Consider the following 20,746-nt stretch of genomic DNA (forward strand, 5'->3'; position numbering starts at 1 on the left):
AATGTTGTATTTTTACACAACAGTTAATTTTTAACTTTTTTTTTTTTTAAACTCCCCCCCCGGCTACTAGGCAAACTTTTAGTACATGTGTAGAAGCATCTTTTTCAGACTAATGGCCAGAGCCACATTTCTAACATTTACCACCTGCAGAGCCAAGCCTCCCCAGAAGGAAATGCAGTTTAACTGCAGACCAGTCACACTTCACAGCCACAGACAACACTACCACTTACAAGGTTTCATCTTACTCTGCTGGAATGTAGGCTGGTTCAGTCCAGATGTGCTCAGCTTCCTTTGCACGAATGGGTCGTTGTTCACCGCAGGGAGGCCCAGGGCTCCAGTTCCTATGCCAGTCAGGCTACCCGTAGTAAGACCACCTACTGAAAAGCAGGCAGCTGGTCATCTCAATTGCACCCTTCACAGTACGCAATTACCACTCCAAGCACTTGCCAATTCTCAGAATTCAGAGCTCTAGAGCCTCAAGAACCCAACATGAAGAAGTTTTCTCTCAAGAAATTCCTCATCTGTGTCCCCACCTACAATAATGCTGCTAAAAATCTGTCAAACCACTCGCCCTCTTGATTTCCCACTTTCCGACCCACTGCAGCTGCAACCTGAAGTGCTGCTTCAGCAGTGACCTAGGAGAGAGTACCACGCAATTCCCTCCCATGTGACACACAGCTGTCTGTCCAGTATTTCCAACCATAGCAACAACAGTGCCTTAGCTCCAAGGTGTCAAAAATACAAAACACTTCAGCTGGACAGCAGTACCTGGAAGCTGTGAAGAGAGTCCTCCAATGCCGCTGAAACCTGTTGTCTGGTTTTGGGTGGAAAGAGGGGGGAATGCTTTTGCAGGTGACTGAGGAGTACTGAATGCAGAGCCCAAGTTCGGAGGGAAGCCTTGCATACTCTGGGTATGAGGAGCAGCTGAGCCACCCAAACTAAGAGATGCCATTCCTGCAAGCGAGTCGATCTGCATGAAGAAAGGAAGAATATACACACATGTTCATAAACCAAAATCAAGCTGACTTTTGCCAAGTTTTGTATAACAGGAGCTACATGTACAAACATTCCTACAGTTTTTGTGTGGTTGCTTTAAATTCTGAAATCATCCAGATCAACCCAAAAGATCAGTTCATCTACAAAATGCAATTTCATTTTCTTCTCTAACTCCATAAAACCCCATTCTATCAGAGGTTTTGCATAAAGATGCATTTTTCCATAGTATCTAGTTGAATGCAACACAACAGTAAATGCTTGTAAGCAGTGGTGGGTCATTTCTACACTAGAGTTGACCTCACCCCAAGACTTATAAAGGCTACTTCATATCAAGCTTACAGAGTGGTTTTGACTGTCTGAAGGGTCCCATTAAGCCCACTCTTCACAGCTAAATACCTGAATGCATTCTTCACCAAGAAAGAATAAAGACCTGAGTGATGAGTAGGACAGAAGGTACAATACCAGCTAACAAAGCAATAAATTAAGAGCTCCTGACTAGGAAGAGCAAAAAACTGTTACCTTCCAAAAAGATAGCATGGCTTCAGATTAACAGCTGCTCTACTTGTTCACATCACTTATCCACAGCAGGTTGCAAGACATTTGGTATATTTGATGAGCAAGTTCAATACAGTAATTCACACAGCAACTGCTCTCTGTATTTAGTTTCCATAATCTACTGATGCTTCAGAATTCATACACACTGAACTGCCACTATTTCATGTGAAAGTTTTCACCATTTTAAAATCTGTCACTGATTGCAATTGCTAGAAGCAAAACCTCTCTGTAACGTGTTGCTCACAGAGGAGGAAGGGATAATAAGTGGCAGGGAGTAACCTTATCTTTAAAAAGGCAATTCAGTTGAGAGCTGAAGAGCCCCAGTTAAAACAAGTGCTTATGCTCTAGCAGTGCATGAGCGCTGTTACTTGGCCCATGAAGCTACAAACAAGACTCATCAGGTTCAAAGGCAGTGTTTCATTCTCAAAAGTCTTAGCAAATTTTAGCACTTAAACACCCCTCCCCCCTGTTACTTTAAATAACTCAAATTTCCATCCCTCTTCAGTACTCCCATTCTGTTACACCTCAGTTACTTCTTACAGACATCTGTGAAGTGAGACAGTACTGAACTACAACCCTCAGGTGTTATTCTGTAGTTAGAAATTATCTAGACACACAAACACAAAAACTAAGGGAGGCAGACGATGTTTCACTCAGTTCTGCTGAAAGAGCTCAAGCAGTGCAGCAGGGCTAACGCTAAATCAACACCACTTGCTAAAAACGCAGCCCGTTACATGTCTACCTGAACAGGAGAGATGGCATCCAAGCTGCTAGCACTGGGTGGGCGTCCTTTGGGCATGACTCCAGGTGGTGGCTGTCTAGCCTTGTTCATGACATTACTGCAGTTGGCTACCATGGTGAGAATCGTTTCTGACAGCTCCTGAGAAACACTCCTAGAACAGAGAAATAGAACTGTGAGCCATGTAACATTCACGAAACTACAGCCCCTAACTTACCGGTTTTTCCTACAGAAATTGGGGACTCATTTGACAAGAAGAAGCTGCAAACCAAATTCAGCAGAAGCTACATTTTGTTATTTGCAAAACTTGCATTAAAAGCTTGGCCCAAGAGAAGTAACTATCTACAAATATAGAAAATTATAAGCTGTAGTTCTAATGTTTCATCTCCAATAGTATATTCCTTCATCTTCCAGAATTCAAATACTGCTCCACAGTGACTTACACAAAGCTGGGGTATCTACCTACACGACTCCAACAGCCCTTGGACAAGGAGACTATAACAATCTTTGCCTGCTGTTGTCATATTATGGGTTATGTACAGCTTAGCCTCTGAAATACCCAATAACTGATTCTATGATCCCTCATTCAAATCCGTGACTCAAAGTTCCTTCCTGTCCCCAGACTTCCCTTTCTGAATCTCATTACACAAAAGGTCTCTCCATAAGAGCAGACAGAACATGACTAGAGCTCAGGCTACACAAAAACAAAAAAAGGATGAAGGCTAAATACCGCTGTCTGACTCAGTAAAATTAATCCGTCTATAAACTGAAAGACATGCTACGTGCATTAAGATTTAACCAAAACAAAGAGAGTAAAATTAACCATTCAAGGATATTACAAACAAAAACTCACAGAAAACTCGAACTTGTTCAGTGTTTTCATGCCTTACTGACAGTAATCAGTACCTTCTTCCAAAGTATCCCATGTGTGACTGCTACCTTCCCAGGCTGGAAGGAACGCCAGCTCTGCTGCTGACGTACCTAACCACAAACACACTAACACAACACTAACATTTCCCTTTTGGAAAATACAGCCAATTATTTACAGCTTTTCTGAAATCCAGTGATACATTTTTTGGGAAAACAGCTAAAGTAGCAGACTCTTTCCTGTAATGGTGCAACCATACTAACACAGCTTTGCTAACCTTATTTGGAGACATCTTGTTTTAACTCAACTTTTACAAGCTTTTACCACACAGCTGTTGGGATGAGGCAGGAAAGGAAGAGGAACCATTCTGACAATAAAGGTAGCAAATCAAAGCACAAACCAGTCTTCAGCTTTGGCGAGTATCCCATTACAGGCTACACAGAGTCAAGGGCTTCCAGTTGTTCTTGGAAGCCACTGACCCCACTATGTTGTGTTGCAAAAATCTCGCCCCAGACAGAGGAATGTGGGGAGATACTACGGATGAGCAGGTTTACATACAGGGCAACAAACATTTTATCAGCTGTTTCACAAGCCGACTCCTTTACATACTTGCATATTCTCTTACCACGGTCTAGTGTCTAAGACTCTAAAAGCAAGGGGCCTGGGGAGATCATATCAAAAAGCAATTGGAAATCTACCTTCAAAAAACACCAAAAAGGATTTCTGTTTTGAGAATCACACCTGAAGACAAAGCTCCAAGCACGGCACACAGCACACTCACTATCTGCAGTGTGAATCTGCCTATACCCCAATCCAGTGTCTTGGAAATCTCAACATTTCAAAGTATGTGTGACCCATTAACAGGCAGCACATTTTTCATTTTTTTTTCCTGACACAGGAGCCATTCCAAGATGACAGAGCACTGCAGCTGGCCAGGGAACAGGACTGAGGACGGAAGAGCTTAATTCACACGTGGTCACCACATTTAATCTCTGCCCTCACTGTTCTTTTCTAGCAGTTAAATTTGCAGTCATTATGCTTACATGGTATAACATATTTTAGTAGAACAAATCCCAGTCTGCTGGAGACAGCTCATGTGGCAGCCCACAGCAAGGGCTAGAACAGGCTCACAGTTTGGTACTTTACAGTGACCAGTTAGGCCATTCATGCTTCGAAGCGAACCACTAACGTCATGTCCTGCCATCTACATAGACCAAAGGTTAGCTTTTTCATTGTGTCAAAAGGCACACTGCTGTACTGAGGCGTAAACATCATAATATTTTCAGAAAATACAAAAGTACAGGTTTTCACAACAAAGAACCCCACATTTGAGGCAAGAGGCATCAAGCAGGTCAGCATGATTTGATAACTAGATCTTAAAATATTTGTATTTTTAAGTTCTACATATATTCAGGCACCAAACCTAATTGAAGCCGTTCCCGGTAGAGAACATGGGAAAAAAAAAACTGCAGCAGGAGAACTTTCAAACACAAGTAAGGAGGAGAGACAGAGACTACAGTCAGCTACTTTTGGAGGAACAAAATTGTCAGCTTAAGGGAAGCTCCAGCTGGCTGGAATAACCAGTTCACATCTCTTATATTTTTTTTTCTTTTTTTTTTTTTTTTTTTAGCCCATTTTTACAAAGCAAGGGAAGGAGTTTTCATTCCCCTGGGCACAGGTGGCCAGAAGCCTCTTTCTTTCTTGAAGCAGGGATTGAGAAAGAACAACCGTTCCCCATGCGGACACACACACAGCCTGTGCTGGACACATCTGCCTGGAGGGGTGCTGTTGCCCCCTCTCAACTGGCTGCAGCTCCCAGAGGGGCGGACTTCTCAGCTTGTTACCAAACCACATCCTTCATCAGCCTATGATGCCTGCAGCCACCCTGATTTCATTTTAAATATACTGAGTAATAAAAGGAACCCTTATTTCTTTTTGAAACCTCACATCTACATGGTGCCACAACTGCAGTGCTCATTGGTGATAAACAAGCTGCACAGAAATAAAGAGTCTCAAAACATGCAGGGTCCCGGTGGCTAAGAAAAGCTTCTCCCCAGACACAAAATGGGAGATGAAATAACTACAGCCTAATTAGAAAGCGAGCTCCTAAATCAACAGATTTAGGAGATGGCAGATTTGAGCCAGTGAAGTGGAACTACCCTCCCAGATGTATTTAATATTTACTGTGATTTTAATCTTCTAGTCTTCACAACGCCTGCTTCCATTTGTGACTGAAACCTGAGCTAAATCAAAGCAACTGCTTCATGAAAGAGATCTAAGCATATTCTTTTGAAAGCTCAAAGAGAATAACGAATGAAAAATGACTGCAAGTAGGTCACATTCTTGCATAAAAGGGAATACAAGTAGCTATAAAAAGAAACCAAAAGCTGTGAGAATTGTGCCAGTAGAGGACTAGTAGCTTTTGGAATTACTTGAATAAACACAACTTGGTAACACATTAAGATTCAGAACACAGTGACATTGGATGCAAATCAAGTCTATAGTTAACCATTAAACCTCTAAAATCTGCATAGACAGTGGCATACAAAATAATTACTGTAAATTAACATGTGAACTACAGTCTCAGAAGATGCACCTGAGCTGAAAAATAACAGCGATCTTTTTAGTCTAAGAGGTGTGCCAGAGCATATTTCAGACAGTATTTCAATAGTATTTTGAAGTTTAACTGCGCAGGTCCCAGGAGAAACCTTTCTTCTTACAACTACCTCCGAGGTACCCTTTCAGTTCAAACACCCATTGTGACAATTCTATGTTGATAATTATTTCCTGGTGTCTACATGAGAGCCGGGAATCACACTGGATATCGTTAAAGATGTTTCTTTTATCTGTCAAGACAACGTCGGCTCAGTCAAGTGACAAAATACAAGCCTTAGATCAGGTAGCATGCACTTGGATGTGCCAGCCTCTTCTGGTGTTAAAATTTAACAGTAAAACCAGCACCATCTCCAGCTTTCAGTCTCTGGCTCATGTATCACACTATGCTACCCTAATTAACAGAAGTACTGCTGCAGCTAAATACCACCTTGATCTGACAGCATCAAGAAGTGACACCACAGGTTTTACAACATTCAGTCATTTTTACTAAACGTTAACACCATATTTTAAAATAGATTTGTCCAATTTCAGTTTCCATTAGTCTTCCTGAAGTCCACTCTTCCCTCTACCAGATAAACAGAGCTCTCCAGGACCCACACTTTTTCTGGACTTTACCTTAACAATGAGATCTGCAAGCAAGCTTGAATGTTCCCATTCTTTGACTACTCTGAGACTGTCAGGTAAAGACAACAGAAGTTACACATGCCTAGTTTCAGTCTCAATTACATCACCGCCACCACTTCTCTCCTACATGAAAGGACTGTATTAGCCCTTTCGGCTGGGTAATAACCAAACACAAAGACATTCGCTTAACCCAGCTGCAAAATCCTTTATACAGTCACTGTTTTCCAAGATGCTGCCCCATTCTGTAGTTACTGCCTGTACTCCTTTTCATCCAAATCACAGCCCTGTACCTAACCATAAATAAGCCAGGATCTGACCAACCAGCCAACCCCCAGAAACACATTCAGCATAAGCCATACCATCCTTACCCAGCACAAGCTTGAAGACACGCCAACATAGTCGCCAAGGTTTCTGGAGGAAGCTGAGCACTTTTGGGTTGATCTTTTTCAGGAGCAAGGCCACCCAGGATAGATGGACATCTTCTCTTTAAGAAAGTCATACAGGCCTGGATGAAGGGCTCCTGGGGAAAAAGTGTTATCTTAATCTCTCAAATCACACCCAAGCCGCTATTTCAAACTTGGCAATTGCACCTTAGAAAGAATTGCACTAAGCTGTTATAGTTCAGTGAAAACATTGAACTATCAAGCAACGGACACTTTTCACAACTTTAAAGCTACTCATAAAATTGTTAGAGTGACCTAAGTGAGTCACTGACAAAGTGCAGAAATAAAAAGAAAAATCCTGCTTTACCCCATGCTCCCGAATTTTATCTGTGAGCCATTTGTCAAGTTTGAGGTATTCCCGTCGAGAGGCAAGTGCAGCAAGGTCAATAACAAAGGCAAATGGAGTACCATTTAGCAGCATTGACAAGGCCTAAAGAAAAAAAATCAGAAAACTACTAGTGAAGACAAAAGGATACCCCTCCTTTCTTCTCTTTCTAACCCCCACATGCTTTTCTAGTAAAGGAGTCTTGCTATCACATGCTGCTCTGCTTTCTTTGTCAACAAAAGGGTTGGCACTACCAGCTTCACCTACTTATAGCTCGCTCATGAGACATGCTCTTCTTAGAAAGCATAACTCTACCTTCTTCGAAGCAACCTTGTGCTTAGTTTTAAATTCCTCTGTATGAAAATCTACCAGCAAGTGGCTAAGATACCAAGCTGATACTGCAACAAAATTCATCAGCAGAACCTCGTGTCTTCGTGCAAACAGACCTCAACCGCTTCAGAGTCACATTGAACACATCTGCTCTAAGTGTTCACAGTAACTGCTGCAACAAAACTGACCCAAGGCAGAGGTTAGAGCTCTTGCACTTTTAGACACCCAATTATTTTGCAGCTGACTTTAGGAATTAACAAAGGCCTCCAAGAAGTCAGTTACAGCTTCCAGTCTCTTTTGTGAATGTGTAAACAATTGAAAAGTAGTAGTATTCTGAAGAAATCCCCATTCTATTAAGCTTAGCAGTACCCCATTTCCACAAACATCTGAAGGATATTTTCTACATTCCTATTTCAATGGTACTGAAGGTTAAAACAGTTGAAACTCTTCCTCGACTTACAGTACATTCACATAGCAAGCAGTTCTATTATACTGCTTCAAGTTATTTATCAGCTACGCCATGACAACCAGCTCTACTGCAAACATCAAGTAATAGATCTTAAGTACACTACTAGACAAGTCAGAAGGCATACCACAACTCAGCTGAAGAGCACTTGAGTAACGTGAACATAGGCTGGTTTGGGGTGGGGTTTTGTTTGGTTTTAATTATTATGTATTTTTAAAGATGAGTACAGCAGCATCAATTGAATTCAGACATGCTTAAACAAAGTACTGCTTACATAATTAGTCACACCTAAGCTAAGGTGTGGTGTGGTTTTTGTTAAAAAATGAGCAAGTCCGAGTAAGATAGCAGACAGAAAAATAACAGCAAGCAGTGTTTTGCAAAACCCACCTTCAAGTCTTGCGCCACATCCAGAATTCGTGACAGTTTTGCCTGGTCATACTGCTCCCCTCTCATGTACCATTCTGCCATTGCATGCATGATAAGCTGACGAATCGAAGGAGACTGACCCTGAGGAGAATTACATTAAGACTGTACTTGATGCCTCCAGGGAAGGGATCAGCTATGTGAACATTAAGTAGGATATTTTACCTCTAAAGCTTAACATGCCAATGGAAGTTCTGAAGCTAAAGAGAAAGTAAATTTCTGACTGGCAAGAAAACTACTTTGGAGCTACAACTAAGGGATACAGAATGACTACAAATAAGTATGTACACACCCATCTCTCTCCTACCGCTGTATAGATCTGATTCCTCTCAACTGCAGAGTAACTGCTTTTGGAGTATGCAAATCATTTACAAAACATTATGCCTGACATGCCGCCCTGAAGTAAGGATCATAATGTCACCTCTGAATGAAAAAAAAACCAAACCCAGTATCTATCTCTTTGCTCACACAGTAGCAATCAAACTACAACACAACTAAGATTTCAATGGCAATAACGGTTTTGACCAAGGTTCCTTCACTCAGGGAAGTAAAACATCAAGTTGCGGAGGGCACCATTTCACATGGCATCATTTTGCTCTGAAGCCTACCCTGCAGAAAAACTGCATGTTCTGCCATTTCAAGGTCTTATGCAGGAAGCCACATGATCTCCACCCCATCCCCTCATTCTTCAATTTAAATACTTCTGTCAGGAAAAATATAAACCACTCACAGGGGTTCAGCCAGCAAACAGCTGTCATTTCGTACTCAATGCGGACCCAGACTTCAGAGGTCAAGCTATCATCAGCTCCACTTTACTTAAACAGAGCAAGAGGTTTCCTGACGCAGATTCCCTTCCACGCCAGAGGTTTCCTCTGCCTTAAATTCCTTCTGACTCCTGTTTGCTTAACTACCAGCAGACACAGTGGTGAAGGCCACACCAAAAGGAAAATCCATAAAAGCCTACTTGTTTGCCCACTAAAAGGACGAGATGTGCATACACAGTTACCTCATCTCTACATGGAAGCTCTCCTTGAAGGAGGTCAGTAGCCAGTCCTAAGTTCGCAGAAAACACCCCAGACTCTTAGAAGTAGTTTATTTATATCAAGAATAGCCTCCTATTTTTTAGCAAGTACAATAGAGATTATTTTGGTTTAAACCCCCTCACTTCTCATTGCTTCAAGTGTCTACACTTTAAATGTGTGAGACTGTGAGTTGACAAGGGTGTTGTTGCAGTAGGGTTTTTGGTGTTATTTTGTTTTGTTTTTTAAAGAAAAAAAAAATTCAAATTTTGGGTACACTGAGAGGTTAAAAAAAACACCCAGACTTAATCTCGGTCTCTCTACTTTTCCAGAAATATTTTCTCAGTGAATATAATTTTTCTTCTGAATATATTTCCCCAAAGAAAATCAAGTCAAAATTCTGCCTCAAGACAAGGAGGAAACAACTTGTCCTACTTTGCATAAACCACTGATAATTTAACTCTTGAGTTTTAAATTACCTGGGTCATAAACTAATGCAAGTATTGTTGTTCTAACTGTTCACTCAGATAGCAAGCTTTCAGTTACATGAACAAACTACAGGCACACTCCAAGGAAAATACTTACCTGTCCATGCCATGCATAGTGCAAAATGATGGCAGAGTTGGGATGGTTGCCAAGGAAAATCGGCATGAGTGTGGAGATAAGTTCATGGCGCAAGGTATGCCAGGATGTGTTGATCTGCAGTAAGGCCAATACCAACATATCTGGGCAATGCTTGATAGGAAAACTGAAGAGCTGCTTAACTTGCTCATACTGTCCCACTTCCGCAAGTCGTAACAGAGATTCAATCAAATCCAGGCTCTTCCTAACAAAAAGAGAAAACAAATAGGCAAGGCCGCCACAATAGTTACACAGTAGTTAGCTTACACGATCCTGGATTCAAGTATTTTGTAGCAATGACTCTAAGACAATATAAAATAAAGCTCATCGCAAATAACCTATCATTGCACCTCTTATCACATCAATTATACCTACGAGAACATTCTTAAAATGATAAAAATACCACTTTTCTTTTTAAATTAACAAATTTAAGTTTTTATTCCATTTGAGAAGAGGGAGACTTGAAAAACTGATGTTGAAAAAAAACCCCTCAGCTTCAGATGGGTCACTTGGACAAACTTAACTTGAAACACACTTCCAGAAACAGAATACGCTGTTTTGCTGCACCACAGAGCTCCCCACAGTGAAACACAGTGAAGATATCCTACTTATTTTGTCTGCTTTACAGACAAGAAACCACTGCCACCTTCTCCCACTTCCGTCATAATTCCCCATCCTCTAATTCCCGATTTTGGGCCCTACAATGGAAATAGAGGCAAATATCTTCACTGAAATCAGCTACATAGCTGTATCGAAAAAAGAAGGGGTCCAAAAGTCAGTTCAGAAATTCAAACCAGTCAGCTTTCTGCAGTACCAGCAACAGCTTTATCAATTTACTATATAAATTGCTGAACTTCTCTCATACAAGCAGAGCAAGTTTCTCTAATGTCATCTTGGGAAAGCCAGTTTTAAATTCATATCTCCTCTATCCTCTCAACTCATAGTCTCTGCCAAAATGCATTAGCAGGAATTCTCTAGACAGCCAGAAGATTCCATTTAAAAAAAAAAAGTGAGAACTGGCAGTACATTTTCAGTTATAATGCAAGGACATCAGAAGTTCTGATAATATGGGAACTTTCACCAGTAAAACATGAAACAAATATTAATGACTGATCTGCTAGGATCCTCACACATGTAAATTAAATCTGATTGCACAATGACAGACCACACAAGTAATCTTACTCTAACTCTAGGTATGAAAAGCAGCTGAGAGCAGGTTTACCATGTGGCAATTTCTCGATTGTCATCCTCTGGTGGTGCTTTCAGGATGTCGGTGGCAACAGTATGACAAGGGTAGTCAGCAAAACAGAAGATGTCAGGATTTATGAGGGAATGTTGAATGAAGGAGAGCTGGAAAAGACATCAAAAAATAGCTTAGATAATTTAGAGTTTCAAGTCCTTTCCGCTTTACCAACTCAGACATTCCTGAGAATGATACAAATCAAAGCAGCAGAAATGAGCCAAGATTTACTTGTGTTTTGTGTAAGACATGCATGTAAATACATGCTTCCCCCAGGATTTCTGGAAGTGATGGAAACAGGTGTGCTAAGGGTACCTGTTGGCACAAAGCTCTGCTTTGCAGACAAAGCACAAGCCTTTTCACGTAATCAAGTAAAAACCTCAGAGCACAGCCCACAGCCATGCAGTTAAGAGTTCTACACTCAGCTACGTTATACATCAGAACTCTGCTGAAACCAAAGGTGGTGTCACACATGTATAGCAAGTGACCATCTCCTCCCAAACAATGCAGACACTGTTCAGTCAACAGACTGCACTTCAGTTATGTACCTGAGGCCTAGAAACTCACTGGCCAAGCTATCAAGCATGGGTTGTCTAAGAAGCCACAGTATCCACAGTTGCCATTAAGAAACTGAGGAATTTCAAAAGTTTTGTACAGATACAGTCGAAACATTGGTAAACCTACCTGGCCCTCTGCATGCTTCCAAGGTCTGTATATGGCATTAACTGGAAAAACTTCCATGCCCAGACCTCTCTGGATGCCAAACACTACAATATGCAGGCCCTTGCTGTCACGAATCTGAAATCCTGGATGGTCCAATTCATAGGTTACTACTTTGAAGTCCAGACTAGGATTCTGCAACCAGAAGAACGAGAGAGTCGTCAGCCTTGAGCACTACAATCTTCAGTATCATCATGCAAGAACTCTTCTTCATTGGTATTTCGTCCAGCTTAACACCCACCCAACTTTTAGTTGAAAACAGACTTTGTGTTCTTTTCAAAAAAGAACAGGATTTGGACAGCTGTTAGAACTTGATGCAAGTTCACATTTGAAACTCCCTGTGAGAGCACACTTGCCCGAGCACTACAGGCAGCAGCTGTCTATTCTTCCTAACATTTCATTAACAAGTCTTCAAAATAAACCTCAAACAAACCGCAACACAGCTTTTTGCTTAGCATACCCATTTCTTTTCTGGAACTCCAAATGCCCTCCAACAAGAGACAAAAGGGTCTGACCCTCTGGCAAAGAAAATCTGCTTTTCCTTTTTATGAATGTAGGGTGCAAGCACTTGCAAAGCATCCATGAGATTTTCAGAGTGAAAACATAAGGATGCTTGGAGGATGCTCTATAGGGACCTGATAGGGAACTAAAGGCCATTGTGGAATACAGGTCATTCTTTTCAGAGACAAGTGAGCACAAAAGACAAAGATAGTTTTATGTTCCAAGGTTTAGAAAAACAAAATAGTGACTCCTGAAAAAATAAGAAGGAACACAGGGAAATAAAAAAAAAGTCACCCAATACACAGTAAGCAAAGGAAATGGTACTCATGTTCCACTGTGTTAGTTACAAAATTTGCTGCTTATGAAGTGGTGGGAAAATGTTCCTATTTCTGAAGTGTCAGCATACACAAGAAGCATTTAAAGTTTTGAAATGAGAAGCTGCAAAAATTTTTTGGTTTGTTTTCATCATTAATGCCCACAGCGAGAAGCTTTTCATAACAAGGTGTCTGATGCACAGAACTTTCCACTGTCAGAAATAAGTTCTTCAAACATAAAACCCCCCAGGGAACACGTGCTGGAGTACATAAGAGCAGTGTGGAATAATCAAGTCAGCCATTCAGGCAGATTTTATGCCCTGCAATTCCTCAAAATATTCTTGTTCAGGAGGCAAAAAAGCACCAATCATTTAAATACAAGAGTGCAATTACATTAATGAGATTCAAAGCCACTGAGGCTGCTAGGAGCTTAAAAAGCTTTATAATCACACAGAGACCTGCCTTTCCTCCAGCTACTCTGCAGAAAAGACCAAGATGCTCACAGAACTTACCAGCTCCTTAAGAACATCGATTAAGACCTCCACATTCCAGGTATGAGCTTGTGTTCCATCACTTTTATCTTTCCCATCACTCCAAATCCCACTGCCAGGAGCCGAAATAGACTGCAAGTTAAATACACTCAATCAAATGCCAGTTAAAAATAAAGTGGTCTTAAAAACAACTGGCTACAGAACTCCCTGCACTGCAAAGGAAAGCAGAAATTCAGACCAGTACCAACACCAGTTGTGTACTTCTGAGACTCTTTCATTCAAGAATGTATTACAGGCATTCATGGCAGAACAGTCAGAAGTGCTGAATAACAAATGCAATTCTGAAACTACTATAGGCTAGCATTTTAACTCCTCTTTTTCTGCTGATTTAAATATCTAACTCCCACCCCAGCAGGCCACTCACTTGTAATGGAATACCATCCGTCAATCCCGAATGAGTCCGAGCCATCATCCCCAACACCCTGGCAACCTGGGCCGCTGTGACTTCCCGTACACCAAACTGCACGATTATGTTGCGACATTCTTCAACACTAAGATGCAACAAAACAGAGAGATCTTAATACGAAAGCAGGTTTCACTGTGGCATAACACAAGACAAACCAAAACAAGATCTGTCAACACAACTGGGACAGCACACAGACTGCTGGGAGGAGCTAACCGCAAACTGTAAAATATGACCATTCATTCCACTCCAGTTATGTTAGTCAAATGATCCAACACAACAGAACTCCAGGACAAGCAAGAAGACAAATTCAGTAAGAAGCCTGTGCAATTATTTCCATGAAACATACATGCCATGTATTCAGTTCAAAGCTAGGTCTACTTAGGTGACAGTGAGAGATGTTTCACAGGCTACGCTCTGTCAAAGTAGAAGCACAGGGCAGCTTTAACACTGTTTTCTGATAAAAGCGTTTCCATGTATTGACCTGTGATACAGTGCTTCAAAGGCTGAAGTTTTCTGTTAGCTAAAAGTGAAACAAAGGCTCTGAGAAGGCACATTTCGAAGTGACACGCGCTGTTCAAAAGGTAAGCTGTGCAGGTATGCCTTTAGCCTGATGTAAGCCGTGGCGTTTCTGGTCAGAGGTCACTAGCAAAAACCTTCAGGGAGCCAAAAGAGCAAACAATGAGCACATGCTTAAGTTCCAATTTTAGGACTCAAGGCCTTTCTTGCATTTTTTCTTTCACTTTGTGAACACTTCATAGTTAGGTCAACAAGATTCATATAGCATCACTATAGATCAAAAAAAAAGTTTTATTAACAGGCACATGTTAACAAAGGAATCACTTTTCAATATCTTCCAACACATTTACACTGTGTTTCCTTACTTCACTGTTAAAACAGAAACATACGTGTCTTTGAGATTCGATCACCTCCCCAAAGCAATCGACAGTCTTTCTTTTAAAATGCAGAATCATCCACCTCTCTTAGCTTATTCTTCTCAAGTGAATCTTCCTTTAGAAAAACTGTTAGGTTTATAGTGAGGGCTAAGACCAACGCCCCCTTCGAAACAGCCACACGCTTGCAGGCTCCCATTATCATTAGCAATAGTAGAGCACTACCCTAAATCCTTAAATACTGCATCCCAAACCGAGCCGGATTTGGATTTGCGCAGGTAGCAGATACACACTAGGAAACAAACCTTTAACAAATTAAAATTAACTCTTAAACAGATAGCTTCTGACTTATGCCCAGCTCCTCCTTCTACTTTTCTAGTAACCGTTCCAATTCACACGTATGTAAATGAATACGAATAGCTCACAGGATGCAGTGTTTGTGCCAGGTGCTATAAAGCAAGGACTTTTAGTCCTGCTCAGACCACTCCTGCGAACCCACCCAGCTCTACGGATGACATCCCCCTTCCACATGGCTCCACCAAGCCACATTCACAGCCTCCCATCTAACATTCCAGACTAGGGGTAGAGAGCAAGAACACGGAACAGTATTGGAGATGTGGGTAATATATGTCTACAAATATACACACAGATCCAGGGCGAGATTAAGACAGCTGTGTTTTTACAAAAATAAGTCTACAGGGGCAAAGACTGTTGCAGCTGTCAAGATACTACAGCAATTCCCCATCACAATTAGCTTGTACAGCTTCAAATAATCTAAATTATGCTGATCAGAGCCAACACAGAGAGCTGCTGCTGGTCAACTCTTGAAGCGCGACTACCACCTTCAGTTCTTCTGTCATCTCTTTCATGTGGGCAGTGAGCTAATGGGAGTCTGTCACAAAAGCAAAGTTCTTCCAAATATCTAGCAGGATTTAGTTGGAATTTATGCCCATCTAGCCACTTTATATTTACTTAAAAAAATATGTAACGTCAAATTCTTATAAAACCTTCAGAAGGAATTTGAATCCCTTTACCTAACACTTCCACAATTTCAACAAACATGCTATACACATTAGAAGAAAGCAAAATATAAAATAGGAATCAAATTATCTCGTAGTACTAGAGTAAGAAGAACCTCATTACATATTTGAGAGGTTCTTTGCCTTTTGCCCTAAGAAACAAGAAAGAAAACCATCACCACCCAAAATGCTTGAAAATTACATTTTCCAACAAACCTTGTACAAAAGCCATAGCCAACTTCTTGCATGAAATCTGCCAGAGAACTCTCCATCATTGTTTTCGCTATGCCTCCAGAATCAGGCAGGATCCTGTCCATTAGAATGTCCCGTTTTTCAGGGTATAGAAGTGGTGCAAGCACCACAGGACAGCGCTCCTGGGGAAAATCTAAAGGCAAGGGTAACAAAAAAAAAGCATTAAAAAACCAGAACACCAATTACATGCAAGTGACTATTCACCATAGCGTGAGCACTGTGCTAGAGTTTCCCTGCTGCTTCAGAAGTCGAGAGGGCACTCATGCAGCATTCCTCCATCTCACCTCCAAGTTCCCTACTGGCACTTGGATACTGCTAGAGAACAAGGACGTACCATAGTGTAGGTTCACTGCAGCTGCCCAAAGGGCCAGCAACTGCGCTGGTTGTAAGTTTATAACTAGACTGTCACTAACAGCAGTCATCCAAAAAGAGCACAGAGCCCGAAACAATACAACAGTAGAGCAAAAGCTCTTCCACGAAACCAGGAAGTATTAGGAAACAAAGGGGCTGCCAATGAGCCCAAGTTTAGCAAATCTAGACCAGGCACTTCAGTGTGGAAAGACAGAATACTCATTTCTTCTGTCCAGGGATGCAAAGTTTCAGAGTGACAATAGTGAGAGGATCAGATGTGTGGGTGTAAGTTTTGCTCTCAGTGGAAAGCAGCAAGGACAATTCATGGGTAGGCCTTCCAGAAGCAGCAGTACCTTTAACATGATGCATAATGTCTCCATAAACTTTGAGGCTATTCAGACAGGAGTTCTCTATTTCCCTAAGCAAAGGGAGGGTCATTACATAAGCCAACACACTAATCTTTATTAAAGCAAGTAGGAACTAAGAAGTGGCACTTAAACGTCTTCCTCTAGGTCTGTACAGACCCAAGGAGTAAAGCGAGTCAAATTCAGTTGGCTTTGAGTTCAAATCCTCCTCATTCTGATGGGTTTGCAGAAAACAATGTTGTTTTGGAAAGGAAAAAAAAAAAACTACGACATTGATAACATCCCCTGCCATGACACGAGGACCATGGTAGCTTCTGGGAAATGAACCAGAGTTTTATTCAAAGCCAGTTCCCACACTGTGCTGGTGTCCCCTCATAGATCTATACCCATTTTAAACAACCCAGTGCTTAAAATCCACCTATTCAAAATGGTAATGTACATTCCTTACGCTGTAAGCAGTTCAAGTTTAACTACAGAGCACTGAGTTGCTTTAGTTAAATCCACAAATGCCATCCCACACAAGCAAACAGACTTGAATACCTCCTGGTTATCGCTTGGTTATCACAACATACATTTCAAAACAAACATGAGACCACATTACTGCTCACTGAAGAACAGGACTTTACGGCCAGATACCAGAGCAGAGGTATACCTCTGTTACAGTTGGGAAAGTTTACCGAGTTTTACCTCACCATCCTCCCCATCAGTTGAGTTTGCACTGACAGCAAGGTACAAAAACCCAAAGTCTGCACAAATGCCACACTTACCTCTACGTAATGTTTTGAGGAAAGCGTCAATCTGTTCCTGTCCTACCCCAAAGGCTCCCTTCTGCCCAAAAAGGAGATGGGAAAGGAGAAGGTGCAGGACCTCTATTGAAATATCTTGGAAGCCACCTTCTTGATTTCCACTGACGTCCGCGTCAATGTAAGATCGTAAAAGATCCGGGAGTTTCTGTTTGATAAACTGGGCAGCTTTTGAAAACAAAAACAAAAAAGAGGCTAGAGTCAAACCTGATCTTTCTTTTTAATATGGAGTCTTTTTAGCTATGTACCATTCTCTTAATACTTAAGTTTGTTTACTACAAGTCACAACAGTTCAGATTTAAATAGAATTCTCATAATTCACACCTCAGCACTCAAATATTAATGAGCAACCAGAAGGTAAGATAACACAGCAGATAATTCATTATCTAGCAACTCATTAATGGAAGGGACCTTCAACATCACTTAAGCCAAGATGATTTGCTATCTATTGCCCCTCCCAAAATGGTGTTAAGACTTCAACAGGGCTATTGACTGCAAGGTCGTGCATTAGTCAGGTCACTCTGGTGCACATCAATTCCACCTAGAAAGCCCATTGCTTATAAACCAAAAAAGGTGTCCCTGCTGCAGTACTCCGGAAGCCTCACTTACCAAAGCCTCGTAGATCTGAGCTGGAAGAGTTCAGTAAAGCGAGACCAAAAATCACCTAGAAATAAGAACAAATAATACAGTGAGGGAACCTGATCCTTTCCAACAGGCTTAGTCAAAAAACATTAAAATATATTTGAAATATATGTTCACCTACCTCTTGAACTTTACTTAATTTGAGGACTTTACTCAATTGGGCAAATAAGTGGGGTGAAGGCTTTAGACTCTGAAACAGGTAAGAAGAGTTAAACGGAAGCTGTTATATGATTAGTCTCAACTGTAACATCGCAGGCTATCTATCTATAGTCCACTTGTAGATCTGGAATATTAGTAACTATTCTGCTGTAGGTTAAGACAAAGCTTATATAGCTAAGCAAAGCATCTTCGGAACTACTTTTGGATGCATCTAGACTAAAAGTTTCTTCTGCATACCTCTTTCCCTATTAAACCCCCACCATGGCTTTCATATTGAAAGAAACAGGAGCAGTGAGGAGTTAATTTGCTTCTGGCTGCCACAAACAAGCCATTAAGTACTAACATTAGACTAAGCTTTAAAATTAGTCTGCAATTATTCGAAGCGATTGAATAACTCGCTCAGTTTAACAACAACAAAAAACTACTGCTGGGCAAGCTCAGTTTTTGAAGACTTTAGTACAATCAATCTTAGCCATAACAAATCCCAGGAAAAACACTAAGATAAGCCAGTTGACCGATTCACTGCAAGTTCTGACACAGGATCCCCTCTGAGGAACATACAAACCTTCTGATAGTGCAACGGATTGTCAATGGCGTAGGACAACGTAGAGATAAAGTTTGGTTTTGTAATCAGCAATGCACACTCCTGGATCAGAAACTGAGTCTGAAAAAAACAAGGTAACTTGAATGGTCATGACATTTTGTAATGAGACAGTAAACCAAAACTTCTACTGTTCACTGTGCACAGTAAAACTAAAGGAAGATAAGATGCTTCAGTCTTTTAAGTGCCCAAATTTTCATTAACATTAACTAGCTTCATTTCATTCAAGTTTTCTTCAGGTTTAGTTTTGTTTTTCCTTTAAGACTGAGAAAGTGACCAACATCCTCCATCGTGTGCAACGCTTCATTTTCTGTAAGTATCCTCACACATTGCAACAGTCAATGTAAGGATATTTGATTCCTGTTTATGAGCTAAAAAGTCTGTGGCAAAGGATGCCTTACTTAGAGACGAAAATTTTCCTGAGAAAAGACACAGTGAGCACCAGAAGTGCCAGTATATGGATTTGGATAAAGCTTTAAAAAACAAAAAAAGGGTCTCAAAATGGAGCACTGCATGTGGCAGGAAGAGCAATCGTACTGAAGTTATCTGTTTTTCCAGAGCTAGGAGTTGTAAGAGTCAGATATCAACAACTTGTTATCTCCTGACTTGAGGACTGGCAAAGGATGCTTGCAACTAAAAGGCCATAGAACAGTAAAGAAGTTTGCTTGAAGGTACTACCTCAAACCTGCCTTTGTGCTTAAAGAGGACTAAATCCTATTGCAGTTTTGCAACACACAAAACCTCAGTTTGCCTCAGCGTGAACTTTACCTGATGGAAATCTTTGCCACTGCTTTTACCATCGCCACTGAAATCCACGTGCGAGAATAGACAGCGTAGTAAATGCCTGTCTGCCTCGGGACCGTGCCTGTTCACAATCTGGAAAAAAAAGTCCCAAAACCAGCTTCGTATCAAACAGTCATTACAGAGCAAGATGTGGGTGCAGTATTAGGGATACAGCAGTATTTCTACTGCGCAAGTCATCTACAGTTTTAACAAACCTGCCAAGAAAGTTGCTTTTTAATCAGTAAAAACCCCCAAGTCATTAGCCCTATTTGCAACTAAAAAGTATAACCCAAGAGATAAATAAAGAATCTAGTCACAAGTCACTGACACAGACACCATGCATTTCAAGGGTAGTATTCTTAAAAAGCTGAGTAAAAAGAGATTTTTCCAGTCACCTAAAGGATTATTTCAAGCTTCTCTATCACCAAAGCAGCTCAGAATCCACACAGTGCTATAGTCTCACTTTTTCCCCACTTCTTCCCACAGCTACAGCGCCTAATCCGCAAGAGCACAGCCGTAGGACAGCTTCCGCCTTTGTAGCAGGAATTTATCCCAGAGACAAGCCATCACAGAGCATCTTCACTGATTTTGCAAGCAGCTTCTACCTTGTCTCTTGGTCATGACTCACTTGGCTGCCATTGCACCAGAGTCTTTTAAGACATAAAGGGAATACTAGACAGGAAGTGTTTCCTGCCATCTAAAGAAAAAAGTTCATCTCAAACTTGCTCATTAGCAAGCTTTAAAATCAAAACCCACATGCTGAACATCTGCAGCTGAGACTTTTTAGCAAGTCTTTACCCTGTCATTAGAGCTCATTCAACTGAATTCTATACCTCTGTCAGAAGTGGGTGACGCATGTCTGCTAATCTGCAACACCTACCACCTAGGGCAGCCACCTCCCAGGATTAGGTAGGAAGATGTTCAGAGTGGTGCAAAAGGCAGCAAAACTGAATTGGCAGCAAGTTCTACTAGTTAGCTCAGGCTCCAGGAAATAAGTAATCTCAATTCAACACACAGATCTAGATGTGGTATCAAGACTAGCATGAAGCTGCATCAAACTCCTAGGGAGCTACTTGGTGCCATGACCAAGATGAATTCCCCAAAGCAGAGGGATGCAGGAGAAA

At 41.2% G+C, this 20,746-nt stretch overlaps 1 protein-coding gene and 1 non-coding gene across 2 annotated transcripts in view; both read right to left on the reverse strand.

Annotated features, from left to right (window-relative positions):
- The window catches only part of CNOT1 (CCR4-NOT transcription complex subunit 1), a 56,201-nt gene that overhangs the window by 27,083 nt on the left and 8,372 nt on the right, over nt 1-20,746 (reverse strand). The window contains exons 3-19 of the mRNA XM_054078631.1: nt 19,608-19,715; nt 18,804-18,902; nt 18,201-18,269; nt 18,047-18,101; nt 17,402-17,605; nt 15,883-16,051; nt 13,716-13,842; nt 13,313-13,423; nt 11,950-12,120; nt 11,248-11,375; nt 9,990-10,230; nt 8,350-8,469; nt 7,149-7,271; nt 6,767-6,918; nt 2,294-2,444; nt 769-970; nt 231-377 (exon numbers count right to left, since the gene is read on the reverse strand). Coding sequence (XP_053934606.1) covers nt 231-377; nt 769-970; nt 2,294-2,444; nt 6,767-6,918; nt 7,149-7,271; nt 8,350-8,469; nt 9,990-10,230; nt 11,248-11,375; nt 11,950-12,120; nt 13,313-13,423; nt 13,716-13,842; nt 15,883-16,051; nt 17,402-17,605; nt 18,047-18,101; nt 18,201-18,269; nt 18,804-18,902; nt 19,608-19,715 — 2,377 coding nt within the window. The remainder of the gene's footprint in view (nt 1-230; nt 378-768; nt 971-2,293; nt 2,445-6,766; nt 6,919-7,148; nt 7,272-8,349; nt 8,470-9,989; nt 10,231-11,247; nt 11,376-11,949; nt 12,121-13,312; nt 13,424-13,715; nt 13,843-15,882; nt 16,052-17,401; nt 17,606-18,046; nt 18,102-18,200; nt 18,270-18,803; nt 18,903-19,607; nt 19,716-20,746) is intronic.
- On the reverse strand, nt 1,823-1,969 carry LOC128853548 (small nucleolar RNA SNORA50). Its single transcript, XR_008452155.1, has one exon. It is a non-coding gene; the product is annotated as a small nucleolar RNA SNORA50 (small nucleolar RNA).

Source organism: Cuculus canorus, chromosome 13, assembly GCF_017976375.1.
Source record: "Cuculus canorus isolate bCucCan1 chromosome 13, bCucCan1.pri, whole genome shotgun sequence".
NCBI lineage: Eukaryota > Metazoa > Chordata > Aves > Cuculiformes > Cuculidae > Cuculus > Cuculus canorus.